At 48.3% G+C, this 16855-nt stretch overlaps 1 protein-coding gene across 1 annotated transcript in view; it reads right to left on the reverse strand.

The window, feature by feature from the left end:
* Positions 1 to 16855, reverse strand: part of ADCY5 (adenylate cyclase 5) — a 152835-nt gene that overhangs the window by 17996 nt on the left and 117984 nt on the right. The window contains exons 10-12 of the mRNA XM_032406702.1: positions 16027 to 16171; positions 14843 to 14940; positions 11600 to 11687 (exon numbers count right to left, since the gene is read on the reverse strand). Coding sequence (XP_032262593.1) covers positions 11600 to 11687; positions 14843 to 14940; positions 16027 to 16171 — 331 coding nt within the window. The remainder of the gene's footprint in view (positions 1 to 11599; positions 11688 to 14842; positions 14941 to 16026; positions 16172 to 16855) is intronic.

Consider the following 16855-nt stretch of genomic DNA (forward strand, 5'->3'; position numbering starts at 1 on the left):
CGGAGGAAAACACATGAATCTGCCGTGTGAATGCTGAGCTGGTCAGGATTACAATGGGTGGGGGGGCAGGAGATGGCAGGTGGGGAAGCCTGCTGGAGGGGCCCAGAACTTTCCCAGGGAGGGTCAGAGCTTCTGGGCAGTAGGGAGCTGTGGGTCTGAGGATTCGGAGGGGACCTGGGGTCTGGAGGGAGGGGACAGGCTTGTGAGAAAGGGCAGAGTAGCGTGTGAGCAGGAGGGTGGGGCCCTGGACAAGTGAGTTCAGTGAACCTTTATTTCAGGACTCTCACTGATCTCCTGTTTCCTCACCTAACCCTTCCGACATTTCCTTCAACTAGACAAACTACACGGCCACTCAAAGACCCACTGCAGTTCTGGTAACTAAATGACCCGCTCCACCATATCTGACACGGTTGGCTTTGTCCATCATGCCCTCCTCATCTCCAAAGCAGCCTAGATTTAAAAAGATGTTGGCAGACACAGAGAAACAAAGGGGTGGACTTGGGCTTCCCCTGTCCCCCCACCTCGATGCCTCCCGGTGAGGCTGGTCTGCTGCACAAATGCCAGGTGTCCTATGGAAACCCAGAAGGGCAGAGGAGGGTGGTGGAAAAAGCACTGGACCGGGAGCCTGGAAATTTCGAGACATGGCTTTTCCTGTGTGGCCCTCAGCAAGTCACATCCCTTCTCTGAAGGCTCCCCATCTGTAGGACTCTCGGGGCCCTGAGCATCTGTGCACATTCCGGCTGAGTACACCAGACTACAAGGCTTATCCCTCCTCTGATAGTGACAGGATGGTCACACACACAATAAACAGGCAAAAGGACACCGCATGATCACTAGGTGACTGCTCGTTCCCACTGTGCAGGACACTGGCTTGTGTGCTATAGTGTTTCCTGCTGGCACATATGGGGACCTTGGTCTCCTGTTCCCCAGCTGTGACCCCCACTCACTATATGCAAAGCATCCACGTGGGCCCATCACATCTGCCCCGCGGGGCTTTGGGAAGCCGACACTAATATGCTGATGTACCTGCTGCTTGCTGTGCTAGGAGTCATAGCGTCCTTTGTCTCTGACCCAGGAGTCTCATGTCTCCTGCCAGCATCCATGACATAGTAAGGCTCACTTGCTAGCTTGCAAGTAGGGTGAAACCAAATCTCAGACCCTTCACTGTTCTTGCCGTCCAGTAAGTGCCCTGCTCACCCCTTGGTGTTGGGCTTTGAGCTGGGTGTACATGCTGGGAAGTATATCTTTTCTACCCAAATCCCCTTCCAGCCTTCCAACAAGGCCACTCCCTATTCAGCAGAGGGAAAGAGAGGACTACAGGGAAGGACACACCACAGCAGTGGTAGAGGCCTGACAACCTCACGCTATATGCGGGCCAGTGAAGACCTTGGATTCCAGCAGGGGCGCCCCCCAACCTGTGTTCATGTATCATCAAGTCTGTGGCATTATTCTGAAACACTTCCTTTTGGAGTAAGAAAGAAGACACTCAGATTAAACCCATTTATATGGCAGAAGGAGAGCTATGTGTGATTTGGAGAGCATAAGCTTTAATGAAAATCCTGCTTAATAGACACAGACACTAGGACATTCCACTCAATGGAACAGAGTGAATCCAGAAATAATCCCTTATATTTCTGATCAATTGATTTTGACAAGGTTGCCAAGATAATTCAATGTGGAAAGAAGTTGCTGAGGCACCTGGATATCCACATGCAAAAGAATGAGGTTGGGCCCCTACTTCATACCACATACAAAAATTAACTTGAAATGGATCAGAGACATAAATGTAAGAGCTAAAACTACAAAACTTGCAGAAGAAAATATGCAAGCCAAACTTTGTGACTTTGGGTTGAGCAATGGTTCTTAGAACACCAAAAGCACAAGCAAAAAAAAAAAAGAAAGGTAAAACAAAGATTAGTTGGATGTCATCAAAATTTAAAAATTTTTGTGCTTCAAATACCACCACCAAGAAAGTAAAAAAAAAAAAGGTGAGGATATAGAAAAATTGGAACCTGTATGCATTGCTGGTGGGCACAAAAAATGATGCAGCTGATGTGGAAAACAGTATGGAGGCTCTTCGAAAAAATTAAAAGCAGAATTACCATATAATCCAGCAATTCCACTTCTGGATATACACCCAAAAGAACAGAAAACAGAGGCTTGTACACCTATTTGCAGAATCATGTTCATAGCAGTATTATTCACAAGGGCCAAAAGGTAGAAGACCCAAGTGTCCATCTATGGATGAAGGGATAAACAAAATGGGGAATATACATCCAATGGAGTATTATTCCGCCTCCAGGAATGAAATGCTGACACCTGCTACAACATGGGTAACACCGTAAGACAGTATGCTGAGTGAAAGAAGACAGTCACAAAAGGATAAGTACTATAGGATTCCACTTTTTTTAAAAAAAGATTTGTTTATTTATTTGAGAGAGAGACATTGAGCGGAAGGGGGAGAGGGAGAGAATCTCAAGCAGACTCCGCACTGAGCACGGAGCCCAATGCAGGGCTGGATCCCTCAACCCTGAGATCACGACCTGAGCTGAAACCCAGAGTCAGACACGTAACCAACTGCCACGCAGGTGCCCCAATATAGGATTCCACTTTTATGAGATACCTAGAATAGTCAAATTCAAAGAAACAGAAAGTGGAATGGTGGTTTCCAGGGGTGAAGGCAGAATGGAAAATTACTGTTTAATGGGTCTAAAGTTTCACTTTGGGAAGATGAAGTTCTGGAGGTGGATGATGGTGACCTTTGAACAACAATGTGAACGCATTTCATGCCGCTGAACTGCACATTTAAAAAAGGTACCATGGAAAATTCTGTATTATGTACATTTAAAAAGGAAAGTGAAACCCAGAGAATGGGAGAAAATTGTTGCAAACTATATATCGAATAAGGGTCTTATAACCAGAATATAGTAGTCTTTTCTTATCTGTCTTATTCTAAGACCCCCCACTGGATGCCTGAAATTGCAGACTGTCCTATACTTTTTCCTATACATACACACTTATGATAAAGTTTAATTTATAAATTAGGCACAGTAAGAGATTAATAATAACTAATAATAAAATAGGGCAATTATAACAATATAGTGTAATAGAAATTATGTGAATGTGGTCTCTCTCTCTCTCTCTCAAAATAGCTTACAGGATTCACCCTTCTTCTGCTGGTGATGTGAGATAAAGTGCCTACATGATGGGACGTAGTGAGGGGAATGACATCAGGACGTAGCGTTAGGCTCCTACTGACCTTCTGACAATACGTCAGAAGGAGGATTATCTGCTTCCAGACCGCAGCTGACCACAGGAACTAAAACCACAGAAAGTGAAACCACGGATAAGGTTTACTGTATACAAAGAGCTCTTACGACTCGACAAAAAGACAAAAAACCCAATTTAAAAATGGGACAATGATTTGAATAGATATTTCTCCAAAGAATCTATATAAATGGCCAATAAGCACATGAAAGGATGTTTGGCATTAGTCATCAGGGAAATGCAATTCAAAAACATGAGATACCCCTTCACACTCCCTAGGATGGCTATAATCAAAAGTCAGATAATAACAAGGGTTGGTGAGGATGTAGAGAAATGAGAACCCTCATACATTGCTGGTGGGAATGCAAAGTAGCGCAGCTGCTCTGGAAAACAGGTTGGTGGTTCCTCAAAATGATAAACAGTTACCAGATGACCCAACAACTATACTCCTAGGTATTTACCCAAGAGTACTGAAAACCTAAGTGCACATAAAAGCTTGTATACAAAAGTTCATAGCAGTACTGTTCATAATAGCCTGAAAGTGGAAACTACTCCAGTGTCCATCAACTGATAAATGGATAAACAAAGTGGTTTATATCCACACAACGGAACATCATTTGGCCATAAAACGGAATGAGATGTTGTCACATGGTACAACGTGGGTGAACCCTGAAAGTATCATGCTAAGTGAAAGAAAACAATCTCAAAAGGCCACATATTGTAGGATTTCAGGCAAATTCATATAGAAAGCAGAGTTTGAGGCTGCCAGGAGCTGTGGGGAGCAGGGAAGAAATAGTGACAGCTAAGAGGTCTGGGGTTCCTTTTCAGGATGAGGGCAGTGTGCTGGAATTAGTGGTAATAGTTGCATAACTGCATGAATATACTAAAAACTCTTACAACTACATCCATATTACAACTTCATCCACCTTTATAAAGGTGAATCTTCTCTATGTGAATTGTATCTCAATAAAGCACTTACTAAAAAACCCTGCGCAAGCTCTTACTAGCTGTGTGACCCTGGGGAAGCTATCAAGGGCTCTGAGCGCAGTTTTCTTATCGATACTTGGGGGATATCTCTCTCCCAAGGTGGCTATGAAGACTCAAAGAAATGATGCATTTTAAAGTGCTTTATAAGCTGTGAAATTCAACAGAAAATTCAGTTAATATTTGCATTTTTTAAAGAGCTCTGTTGCCAATAGGAATGAAAGTCCTCGTTTCCTATTAAAGGAATTTTTCTGTTTCACAGCTGGGGAAAGTGTTCTGGCACTAGCCTGAGGAGCTTGCTCTGAAAAGGTATTACAGATGGTTCCTAATTTGTGTCCAACTAAAATTTTGCCATTCCATCCTACCCCCTTAACCCATGTTACTTAAATCGTTTCAGTTCTGATCATCCTCTCCATCAGTTGAAGGGTTTCTTTTATCATTTTGCACCCACCAGTAAAATTCAGGCAAAGGTGATTAGTAGATGCTAAAGGAAGGTGGCTGGGGGACAGGCTATGCACATGGGCTTCCTGGTGATGGTGGGACCAGGGGCCCCATAGGGGCCACCTAGAGGTCAGGAGAAGAACTGCAGGCTATTTTTTAAATTCAATCCAGAATGTAGTTCTAAAGAATGATTGACTTGCGGTGGGGGGGGAGGGGGGGGCGTGGTATATATATATAAAATTTTAATTAATTTATTTTTATTAGTTTCAGAGGTAGAATTTAGTGATTCATCAGTTGCATATAACATCTGGTGTCATTCCATCAAGTGCCCTCCTTAATGCCCATCACCCAATTATCCCTTACCCCCAACCCCCTCCCCTCCAGCAACCCTAAGTTTGTTTCCTAGAGTTCAGCATCTCTTATGGTTTGCCTCCCTCCCAATTTTCATCTTATTTTATTTTTCCTTCTCTTCCCTTATGTTCATCTCTTTTGTTTCTTAAATTCCACGAGTGAAATCATACGGTATTTGTCTTTCTCTATTTCACTTAGCATAATACTCTCTAGTTTCATCTATGTCATTGCAAATGGCAAGATTTCATTCTTTTTGATGGCTGAGTAATATTCCATTGTGTATATGTACCACATTTTCTTTATCCATTCATTAGTCGATGGACATCTGGGCTCTTTCCATAGCTGGGCTACTGTGGACATTGCTGTGATAAACATTGGGGTGCATGTGCCCTTTCGGATCACTACATTTGTATCCTTTGGATAAATACCTAGCAGTGCAATTGCTGGGCCATAAGGTAGCTCTATTTTCAACTTAATGCATTGGCTTGCTACAAGCTGATTTCTCTTGTCACCCTGTTTTTTTATTTATTTATTTTTAAAGATTTTATTTATTTATTTGTCAGAGAGAGAGAGAGAGAGAGTGAACACAAGCAGGGAGAGTAGGAGGCAGAGGGAGAAGCAGGCTCCCTGCTGAGCAAGGAGCCCAATGCGGGGCTCAGGCTCAGGACCCTGGAACCATGACCTGAGCCAAAGGCAGACGCTTAACCAACTGAGCCAGCCAGGCGTCCCTTTTGTCACCCTTTAAAAAGACCTGCTCTTGACTTTAAAACCTCAGGCAGGAACCCAAGAATTGCGGTTTTGAAATTTCCAGAAGACTTGAGATCCTGCTCTAGTAACACTTTATAGAGTATCTCATCACCTGGAATCAAAAAGTTCATCTGTATGTTTGCCCTAAATCCCATCTTCACTAACCCCAATGTGGATGGTGAAACTCTTCACCAGGGGAACATCTCTCACGGGGACGCACCACAGCTGCAGCGATCCTGGAGACCATTTTTTGCAACAGGATAATTGTGCCCGTGCAAACCAATTGTTCGATGCTGCTCACTCACAATTACAGCTCAGAAAAAGAATTGATTTTTTTAAAATTCCCAACCAGTACATTCCCAGTCTGATTAATTCAAATCAATTCAACATGAAAAACAGGAGTGGGGACATAATTAATAAATCATGACTGGGGTGAAGGACAGTTTTGATCCTGGCCTCTCTGAAAGCCTCCAGGCAAATCAATGACCAGCCTAGGGCTCTGGTTCCCTGTCTGTGATGTGGGGTCACGGGATTGCACAGATGAAAAAAAGTGATGACATCTGATGGGAGGGAGAGGGCACCTGGGTGGCTCAGCGGGTTAAGCATTTGCCTTCGGCTCAGGTCATGATCTCAGGGTCCCGGGATCGAGCCCCACGTCAGGCTCCGCACTCAGCGGGGAGTCTGCTTCTCCCTCTCCCTCTGCCCCCCCACTTGTGCTCTCTAATAAATAAATAAAATCTTAAAAAAAGAAATCTGATGGGAAAAAAATCTTAAAACTGTCTTTTTGACAAGAAACAATGTGAAAAAGCAGTAGCTCCTACTACATAAAATTTTTTTTAGAGATATGAAAACTTCAGAGGCTGACCAAGGCAGGCAGAAGCTGACCCAGCCCCACACCACTGCTCTCCCAGGGCTTAAATGGACATATTAACAAAGGCAGTGTCTTTGAGAAGGATTATGGGCTCGGAAGTCAAGACCACTGGGATTTAAATCCCAGCTATACCACTTCCTCGCCCCAAGGCTTCGGGAACGCTGCCTAACCTCTGAGCCTCATCGTCATCATCCGCAGGGTGGATGTAAGAAAAGCGACCTCAGACGCTTAGGAAACAGAGCTCAAAGGAGCAGAGCTGGGATCCAGACCCTAGACTGATGGACTCAGAAGCCATGGGAGGAACTGAGATATGCCTCCCGGAATGAAGAATTCTCTATCCCCAAAGGAACACGTGTCTGGCCACAACACCCCCTCCCGCTAATAGAGTGTGACCCCGAGCATGCTGGTGGAAGCTGAGTGTGGGGGTTCTACAGTCCTCACAGGACAGAAGATACCTAAGAGGTCAGAGGTACTGCTGTGTAGTAAGACCCTATTTCAGAGACCGGGGACAGCAGTCAGGCTGCAGTGGTGGAAAGGAGAGTCAGCACAGCGGGGGGACTTGGTGAGGACCTTCAGGCTGCAGGGAGGGAGAAGAGGTTTCTAGTGACTGCACAGAGCATACGGAGCCTAGATGCAGCTCTGCTCACAGTTCCCAGGAGCTCAGACAGCCGGGTCCCAGAAGTCCATGGGAGGCAACTAAGAGGGAGCCAGCAGTCAGGAGGAGGAAGGAGATTTAAATATACACCTGTATGTACCTGTGCACACCTGAGTGCGTGCACGCACACGCACACACACACGTATACCGAGAACTATGGTGCCAGGTCCTCCTTCTGTGCCTATCTACTACTCCCAAGCCTCAAAATGAAGGAGAGGAGGCTGGGCTTCCAAGCAAGGAAGTGCTAATGAGCCACACGGAAGACAGGGCGGTCCAGGCCAGAATGTGGGGAAAGGAGGGAGCCACCCTCTTCTACCCACCTGGGTGGTGGTAGCAAAAATGCTGGCACTGTCAGAAGCAGGCCTGGGAGGTGCAGTCGGTTAAGCATCTGCCTCTGGCTCAGGTCATGATCCCAGAGTCCTGGGATCAAGTCCTAAGTGGGGCTCCCCACTCAGCAGGGAGTCTGCTTCTCCCTCTCCCTCTGCTCATGCTCTCTCTCTCAAAACACATAAATAGAATCTTAAAAAAAAAAAAAAAAAAAGAACAAGAAGTAGTAGTAGTAGGCCTGGGGTGCTTCACTGGATGATGGGGCAGAAGCCATAGGGAAGCTGATGGAACAGTCAGAGGTGCCCAAAAAGAGAAGAGGCTGTACCCAGGAGATGTGAGTGAGCTCACCATCCCTGGAGGTAATCAAGCAGAGGCTGAGAGATTCCAACCTCAGGTGGGTATCTGGGCTGCTTCACTGCTCCAGCCATTTCCAGTCTGAGATTACCAGAGTCTGTGGACCCCGTGTGATGGCAAGGAGGGATTCAGCATGGCTTTTTCTAAGACGAGCAGCGCTGGTACCCAGGTCAGTGCAGATGCTGAGGGAAGGGACGAGTGACGTGTGCAGGTGTTCATTCAGCCCAGCCCCAGAAGAAAGAAGTGCTTGAGGGAGGAGACTTTGGGCAAAGCAGCGCAGAGACAGCGGGGTCCTGAAGGGCGGGAGCAGCGGGAACAGGAGACCCGGGCACCCGGTTAGCCTCACGTCGAGGTGGGAGTGTGAACTAGGCCTCGCGTGTCAGATCAAACAGGCCCAGGACGCAAGGGCCATCAGAGCCCTCAGGAGTGAGTTTCCCAACACCTTCCCACAGGAAGGACCCAGGCAGCTGCCGCCTGCCAGACAGCTAAGACCACTGAATTGGCTCATTTCAACTAACTCAGTCAACACTTCCTTCATAGTTCTCTCTTCAAAAAGGGTAAACTATGGACATTTGAGCAACTAAGTCCATGCTGTCTGGGGGACATGGGAAAACAAATGGAATAGAGAAAGCCACCGTGCTGACAGAGCCGCCCGGCTGCGGGTCCGCTGAGCCCAGGCCGCGGGTAATTTAGGGACTGTCGTATCTCCTCAGAAAGCCACCACCTGTGACTCCTGAAAAACCGTGGAAGGAAGATGAGAGATGTCTGGGTTCTGGCACAGGGCAAATGTTTTCAAAGGGAAAACAGAATGACACCGGAAGTTCCAGTCTAATCAGCATCATGGCCGTACCTGCAAAGGTGATCCGTCTGCCTGCAGGCGGTGTGGGGCGGCAGTGCTCCATGACGGGCCGCGCGGTGGGGACACAGAAGCCAAAGGACAATTACCCCCTTCACGTCTTAGTGTGCAAACAGTTCATCCACAACACGGAGGAGGAAAGAATAATGAAATGGGAGAGGGATTCATACTACAAGCAACTTCTCAGGTTGGGGTCTACTTCGCAGAAAGTGGAGAAAGGCTGAGATTGCGCATCAGAGGTGGGGGGTGGGCGGGGGCTGGGCGCAAGGATGCAGCCAGGACCTCAAGGCGGGTATTAGAGTCTACTTGACTCCTGGCCCAAATCAGCAGATGCCAGACTTGATAAGCCAGGGAGCACTTTTTTCCTAAATAAATAGTTTACAGAAGCTCCCCACTGCAAGATGGAAGCAGCAGCCTCCCCTGGGTGAGGGGTGTGTGTGCGGAGGGGCAAGGGATGGAGTGGGGGCAGGAGGTAGGCACTCCCTTCCCCAGCCTCCCCTGCGGGGACCCTGGCCTCCTCAGAACCGTCGGAAAAAGCAGTGGGCTGGATAAAGGAATTGAGAATAAGCTTATTGAATGTGACACTGATTACAGAATAGATAGATCCAATGAAACACAAGGAGCCAGGAATGATTTTCATAAATAATCTTGAACAGTAGCAAAGAGAAGTCACTGGACCAAGGTATGGACTCAAAATGGCCAGTGTGGGTGGTGAGATGAGCCTTTCTACCTCTCCTCCTCCTCCCCTACCCCCAGATATACGTGCCAATCAGGGAACACAAACCAGGTGAAGTCAGGGTAGCTCAGGCCTACCAAAGCAGCTAACAGGAAAGAGAGAAATCTAGGTTCTAGTTTTAAAATTGTAGACCACATATAGCTTTGATTCTGACTTGAATAAGCTAATTAAGTACCTCAAAGAGACAATGACTTTGCCTCAGTTTATAACTTAAAAAGAGAAAAGAGTCTTCTGGACGTTCAAAAAAGAATGCTTACAAGGCCCTTTTAACTACGGTGTACCATTTGTTGTTGTTTGTTTGGTTGGTTGTTGTGACTTCTTTTATGGTGGTAAAACATATATGCCATAAGGTTAGCATTTTAACCATTTTTAAGCATACAATTTAGTGGCATTAATTCTATGCATACCGTCAAACAACCATCACTGCTCCATTTCCAAAATGCTCTAGTTCCAAGACCCTTCCGTCACTCAACCCATACAGAAACTCTGCACCCGTGAAGCAATAACTCTCCATCCCTTTTCCTGCCAACCCCAGGACCATCTAGTCTACTTCCCGTCTCTATGAAGTTGCCTATTCCCGATCTTCCATATAAGTGGAATCACATAGTCTATGTCCTTTTGGGTCTGGTGTCTTTCACTCAGCATATTTTCAAGGTTCGTCCATTTTGTAGTGTGTGTCAGAACTTTATTGCCTTCCATGGATAATATTCCATCACAAAGATGTACCATTTTTGTTTGTTCATCTGTGCATGGATATTTGGGTCGTTTCCACCTTTTGGCTGTTGTGAATGTACCATGTGCTTCGATAGCCATGAGATGAAGAAAGTGGAACGGCCCCCTGGGGACAAAGCAGGCTTTTTGGGGGGGAAGGAGGGTAGGGGGGATGACAACAGCAAGACCAAAAGACAGGCTATGACTGAACACAGAGCCTTGAGGAAGGAGCTGGAAACCAGGATTAAATCCTCTACCACTCCAGATGATTCCCAGGGGGCCTTCCAGTTCTGACAATCAGTCCACCAAGACCTTGACCATTAGATAATTAAACAATGAACAGTCTAATGAAATACCCTGCTTGGAGGGTAGAGAGAGAACGGTGACTTTGGAGGTGACCAAGGTCTAATCCCCCCAGAAGAAGAACGTGGTGCCCACGGCAGTATAGGTAGAGAATGATGGCAGAGCCTGCCCCCCACACTTCCTGGGGCTTGGCTCCAAATGAGGATCAAGGAGGAACACAGAAATGGTTCCAGCACAAGCTGGAGGGGCTCGTACCTGCCTGGGGACAGGGCGCTTTCTGGGACCAGGCTGGCCTGTCAGGGAAGTCTAAAACCACTAGGGAAGGAAATGAGGGAAAGGCTTGGTGGACAAGGCGAAGGGGAACCTGAGTGGCTTCCACCACAGACCAGAATGCCTTGTGGCCAGGTCCCCCTGAAGCCTTGCAGGGGCTGGGGGGTGGGGTAGCGCACAGCATGCCTAAGAGGAGATATGGGAGAAAAACACAGAACAGGGTCTCATGCCCACATTCTTGGCTGTGTGGCCCTGTCTGAAACACTGAACCACTCTGGGCCACTCTCCTCATCTCTGTGATGATTGGCTCAAATGCCATCCTCCCTCTGGTCCCCTCCAGGGCCAATTCCAGGCACATGGGGACACTGAAGGGGGTATGGAGAGAGCTCTCGTCCATACTCACTCGTTCAGCAAATGTTTATTGACCACTGCTTTGTGCTAGATGCCCTTCCTTCATCCTACCTGACACCAAGGGGACAGACCGGAGAGGCAGTGACATGATCTTCTCACTGCAAAGATTTGCAAAGGCAGATTACAACAGCCCATACCACTAAGTCTCCACTGACAAAGCACTCCCTGCAGTCTAGCTTGCTGCCGATGCCAGTCAAGAGTGGTGCCCCAGCATCATGCACCCCGATCCCATCGGGCTCTGGGAGGAGCTCCTATCCGTGGGCTGGGAAGGGAAGGAAGAAGGCGACAGGGGGCTCAGGTGCGAGCTAGACTCACCTTCACGCAGGAATAGATCACGGACACAAATACCACCAACGTCAGCAGCAGGAAACAGGTCAGGTAGAAACTCAACATGAACACGGAGCTGGAAAAAGAGAGGAGGTGGGGAATTCTGGGGCTCTGAAAGCCTCTGGAAGGAAAGAGAGGTTGCCCCATTTCCCCTGAACCCACTGCCCAGTCTTTCCTAGCCCCTCACTGAGAAGGGGGCTTACACAGCCTTGTGAACTGATTCAGGAGCCCCTCCACGGTGGTCCGGCTCCTGTCCTTGCCATCTCCTGGCACGGAGCGGAAACCCGCAGGGGCTGAACTGAGAAGTGAGTGTCACCTGCTCAATGTTTTGCCTAATTCTTAGCTATCCACAAACTCACTTCATTTAGCTTGGAAGGACCTATTTTAAAAGTCACCTCGTTATTCCCTCCCAGCAGTTACTCACGGCTAGGTGAGGAACTGTGAAGGCTGAAAACGGGATAAAGGACCATCATTTCTAAAACGCATTTGTCAGCAGCCCAAGCAGACACTCTGAGAAACAGCAGGGATGCGTCCCTTTAGAGGCAGAGTCCCTAAACCCTGTACCCTGCCAGGCCCTACGACAAGTCCTACTCAACTTGCCAGTTCAACATGAAAATGCAAGGAACTCCCCCTGTCCCTGCTGCCAGGGGCAGATCACAGGTGATCTTAACGTTCACCAAGGGCCAGAATGCTCAGACAAAAGAGCTGCCAGCGACTTTCCATCTGGAGCCTCCCACTGGCCCTCCTGTGGCCGGGGCTGGCTAAGGTACACCCCATCATATCAGGAGGTCACAGAAATCCCTTTTCCCTTCCAGGGAGTGAGAGTGGCCTGGAGATGCCAGGCGTCGTTAGCAGGTTAAAGGCAAGCAGAGGGCTTGACAAGGCAGGGGAATACCTCTAGAGAGGCGTTCAAAGGGCGTCTTTGTTCCAGGCACCCCCAGAAGCCAGCACTTAGATGCTTTAAACAAGCAGAACAAGGGTAGAGAACTCTCTTCAGAGGGAAAGAAAGACCTTTAAAGTAGCTTTGAATCCTTCTGTAGAGAGAGGACTGCTGGAGAAAGACTTCCGTCAATGCCTTAGCAGCTCGGAGCTGTGGCCGGGGGGAAGGGAGCCACTGCAGGCCGGGCAGGGACCAAGGGAAACCCAGCCCACCAGCCATGTTGCCGGAACAGAAAGGCAAGCGGCACGGAGGCAGGGTTAGAGGCACCCAGGCTAACCGGACTGTCAGGAGCAGCAAGGGGACAGAAAGACTAGGTTGCTTATTTATACCTGTAGCTCCATTTCCATATAGAAAAAAATGGGGTCCTGTGTCAATAAGGACCCACAGTCCCACCAGCTCTGCACCACCTCAGCGTGGGGGGCAATGGGGATTAGCTGCACAACCAGAGGGCTGGTGCCTGTGGTATCCTACAGAGCCACAGCGGACACAAATGTCAGGACCATCTCTGCAACAATGTGTCATCAAAAATAAAAGGCACTGAGTACTACGACATGTAGGCATCATGTACCTCCCGATAACATGCACTAAGAAGGACACATCACTTCTGTGGGATTCTTGTCAAAACTGCATAACCTCAACCTGTGAGTACACATCAGACAAACCCAAATGGAGACATTCTACAAATTAACTGGCCAGCACTCATCAGAAGCTCCAAGGCCACAAAAGACAAGTAAAGGCTGAGGAAGCATCACAGATTAGATCACACTGAGGAGAAAGAACAGCTAAATGCAATGTGGGATCCTAGCCTGGTTCCTGGGACACAAAAAGGCCATTAGGGGCAACGCTGATGGAATTAGATTACAGTCAGTTAGGTAATAGTGCCATTCCAGGGTTAATCTCGTGCCATTGACCCTCGTACTGCAGTTACCTAAGTGTCAACAGTAGGGAAAACTAGACGAAGGCTGTACAGAGACTCTCTCTAGTACTTCTGTAACTTTTCTTTAAGTCCACAATTACTTCAAAATGAAAAGTAGAAGGTGTCGGGGTGAGGGGACTCTACTAGATTCAGTTGGACTTAGGAGACATAACCAAACACAACCAGTGGATCTTGAGTAGATCCTGGCTATGAATAAACTAAAAGTAGGAGACATTTGGAGACAATTTTGGAAATGTGAACATGGATTTGGTGTTACATGATTGCAGAGAACTGGTGTTAATTTTGTTTGTTTGGTATATAAGGCATTGTGGTTAAGAAGGAAAATGCCCTGAAAATAGATATATATTAAGGGCTTTTGGGGGAAAATGTCCTTTCATCTAAAATTTAAATAATTAGGGACACCTGGGTGGCTCAGTCATTAAGCGTCTGCCTTTGGCTCAGGTTGTGATCCCAGGGTCCTGGGATCGAGCCCTGCATCGGGTTCCCTGCTCAGCAGGAAGCCTGCTTCTCCCTCTCCCACTCCTCCTGCTTGTGTTCCCTCTCTTGCTGTGTCTTTCTCTGTCAAATAAATAAATATAATCTTTAAAAAATAAAATAAAATAAAATTTAAATAATCAGAAAAAAATAGATGAAACAGTAGTAAAACATCAACAATAGTTACATCTAGGGGATGGGTGCTGATTATATTAATTACTTTGCTTTTCTGTGTGTTTGCAATATTGCATAATAAAAAGTCACAAATGTGTAGATACACGCACACGTGCACATACAAATGTATATACACACACACAAACATAACAAAGATAACACAAGCAATTATCTTCCTTGTCTACATGTGACTCTGTGACTATCTACCTAACACTTCATTTCTGGAAGCCCACTGCCCACTTCAGAGTGGTCCCCTCGGAAGCCACAGGCCTCTCTCAGGGATGCGGCCAGTCCTTGGAAGCGTTCAGGAATATCTCTGACAAAAGCCTTTAGAACCAGAAATCCATTCTTTGAAATACCCAGAGTAGCAGAAAACCTTTATCTTTTGAAGATGTGTTAATGGTTTTGCAAGAACCAAAGGTCACACGGAAGCAAACCTGGCAAATACTTCAGGTGATTTAAGGGCAACCACTGTGTGGGTGACAATGGGGTGAGATGATAAAGTGCTGAGTCTCTCATGCAGCAAGGCAGGTCCAGGGAGGTTTCCCGCCCTGTCACATGGGACTCAGACTCGTGGCTTCCCAGTCCCACCGAGGACACATGGGGAAGCCTCTCCTTGTCTGAGCAAGTCCGACCCCTGCCTCTGCTTGCTCCATGACCTCCGTTCCCACCCCTGAAGCCCCACAGCCAGAGGGACGGTACTCACTGGGGCACGATGGTGATCTGGACAAAGCAGATGAAGAGGAAGACAAGCGAGGCACATGCCACGTAGGCACCGAATCGGTCATCCACCTGCTTGGAGTACTGAGAGGAGGGCACGGGGTGAGAGGGGCCCTGTGTGCTCCAGCCCCGCTCCACCCCAGACACATGCGGGCAGCCCACTCCCAACACCTGGAAGAAACAGCACTAGCCTTCATGCTCAAGAAAACCAGTTCAAAGCACCCTAACATGGTGCCTGTGGGGACGGCAGCTGAAATGTGTCAAACCAGACACTTTCTGCAGGTCGGGTCACTACAAGAGTCATTCATAATGATCCTGGCTCAAATCACGGAGCACCATCTACCCGCTAGGACACGCGACCGGTCCGAGTTGTCCTCCCGCATCCTCGCAAAGCCCCGGAAACAGAACCTATGTAGCTGCTACTTCACAGAGGAGCCTGGGCTGGGGCTCAGGGTGGACAGGAGGCTCGCCCCAGCCCCAAATCACGGAGCTCATCTCCCAGCCCCCAGTTCCTCCTGCGACGCCAACCAGCGTCGCCCACAGAGGCCGCACTGGCACCAAGTCACCAGAGAGGGCGCTCTCGGCTCAGGTCCCTTTCTCGCTGGCCAACGAGTTTGCCTCACAGGACCGAGGTCGGGTCTGGCTCTGTCACGACTTCACTGGTGGCCTACAGCAAGTTGCCCACCCTCTCAGTCACAATGTCAGGAGATGGGACAGAGAGATCTCGACTGTCCCGACTTTTCGCCAGTGTGCCAAAGGCAGCTGGGAGGTCCACTGGTGATGATGTTCATAATGGTAACAACAATAAAAATAAAATCGATAGCAACTAACATCACTGAACATCTATGTGGCAGATACTGTTTTATGTGTTTTACACATATGGACTTGTTTAACCCTCACTGTGACCCTCTGAAGAAGGTACAGTAAGGAACCCCATTTTCCAGATAAGGAAACTGAGGCATGAGGAAGTTAAGACTTATCCCTTCTGACCATGAAAAGCCTCCCTAAAATCTCCATCTCCTGAATAGTGTGGCATTGGAGCAGGCGACACTAACAAGAAAGGGCACTTTCTATGGTGATGGGGCCAGGCAGGGAGCCGCCTGTTGCCCTGTCCTCCTCCCTCTGGTTCTGGTCCTGCCCAGGGCCTCCTTCTCACCCAGGGGGCCATACCTTCTTCTCTAAGTCAGGCTCCCTGAAGGTCAAGAGGAACTTGCGGACATGCTCAGACCGCAGCCTGTCGATGCTCCTGGCGTCAATGGCACGGCCCAGAAATTCGTCCACTTCATCCTCAGGGTTTGCACTTTCCTGGGCGTTCCTGGGGAGCAAGAGGCACAGACCCAAGCTGACCACCAGGGGGCACCGCTAGAGGGCTGACTTGGCCCCCCTGCACCCAGGCCCATCAGAAAGGCCCTAATAAGGGGTGGGGACTCTGGGACTGGGATGAGGATTGCCAGGAGGCCAACTCTGGGACTGGGATGAGGATTGCCAGGAGGCCAACTCTGGGACTGGGACGAGGATTGCCAGGAGGCCAAGTCTCCCCTCTTAACTGCACACATGCAGAGAAAACTGCCCATGTCTGACCCGCTGGCTGAAGGGCCTCGCTGACAATAAGGCTTTTCTGACTCTACTGATATATTATTGTAGTACAATAATAATATGACTTGTCATCGAAGGTTTAATTGTTTTTCTCCACAGGTAACAGTCTCTGCTCTTCACTGTCCAGCTGTACCATCATTCTGAAACGAAGGCAAAGATCGGGGAGCAAGGCTCCTGCCACAGAGGCTGTGAGCCACCCCAGTGCTTTCCCCTGGCTCAGGCCACCCTCTGGGAAGCAGGTTTCACGATCAGGATCCTGAACTAAAAGCCCTATTCCTCAAGGTGACACCCAGTCGTCAGTGGGGTGGCTAGCCCCCAAGAGCTGGGAAGTGGAAGAGAAAGAGGACATGCCCTCAGGGCACTAGGCTGTGGCCAGGGGCCGGGGACCAACAGGCAAGGTCTG

The sequence above is a fragment of the Phoca vitulina genome, unplaced genomic scaffold (genome assembly GCF_004348235.1).
Source record: "Phoca vitulina isolate PV1807 unplaced genomic scaffold, GSC_HSeal_1.0 scaffold8, whole genome shotgun sequence".
Lineage (NCBI taxonomy): Eukaryota > Metazoa > Chordata > Mammalia > Carnivora > Phocidae > Phoca > Phoca vitulina.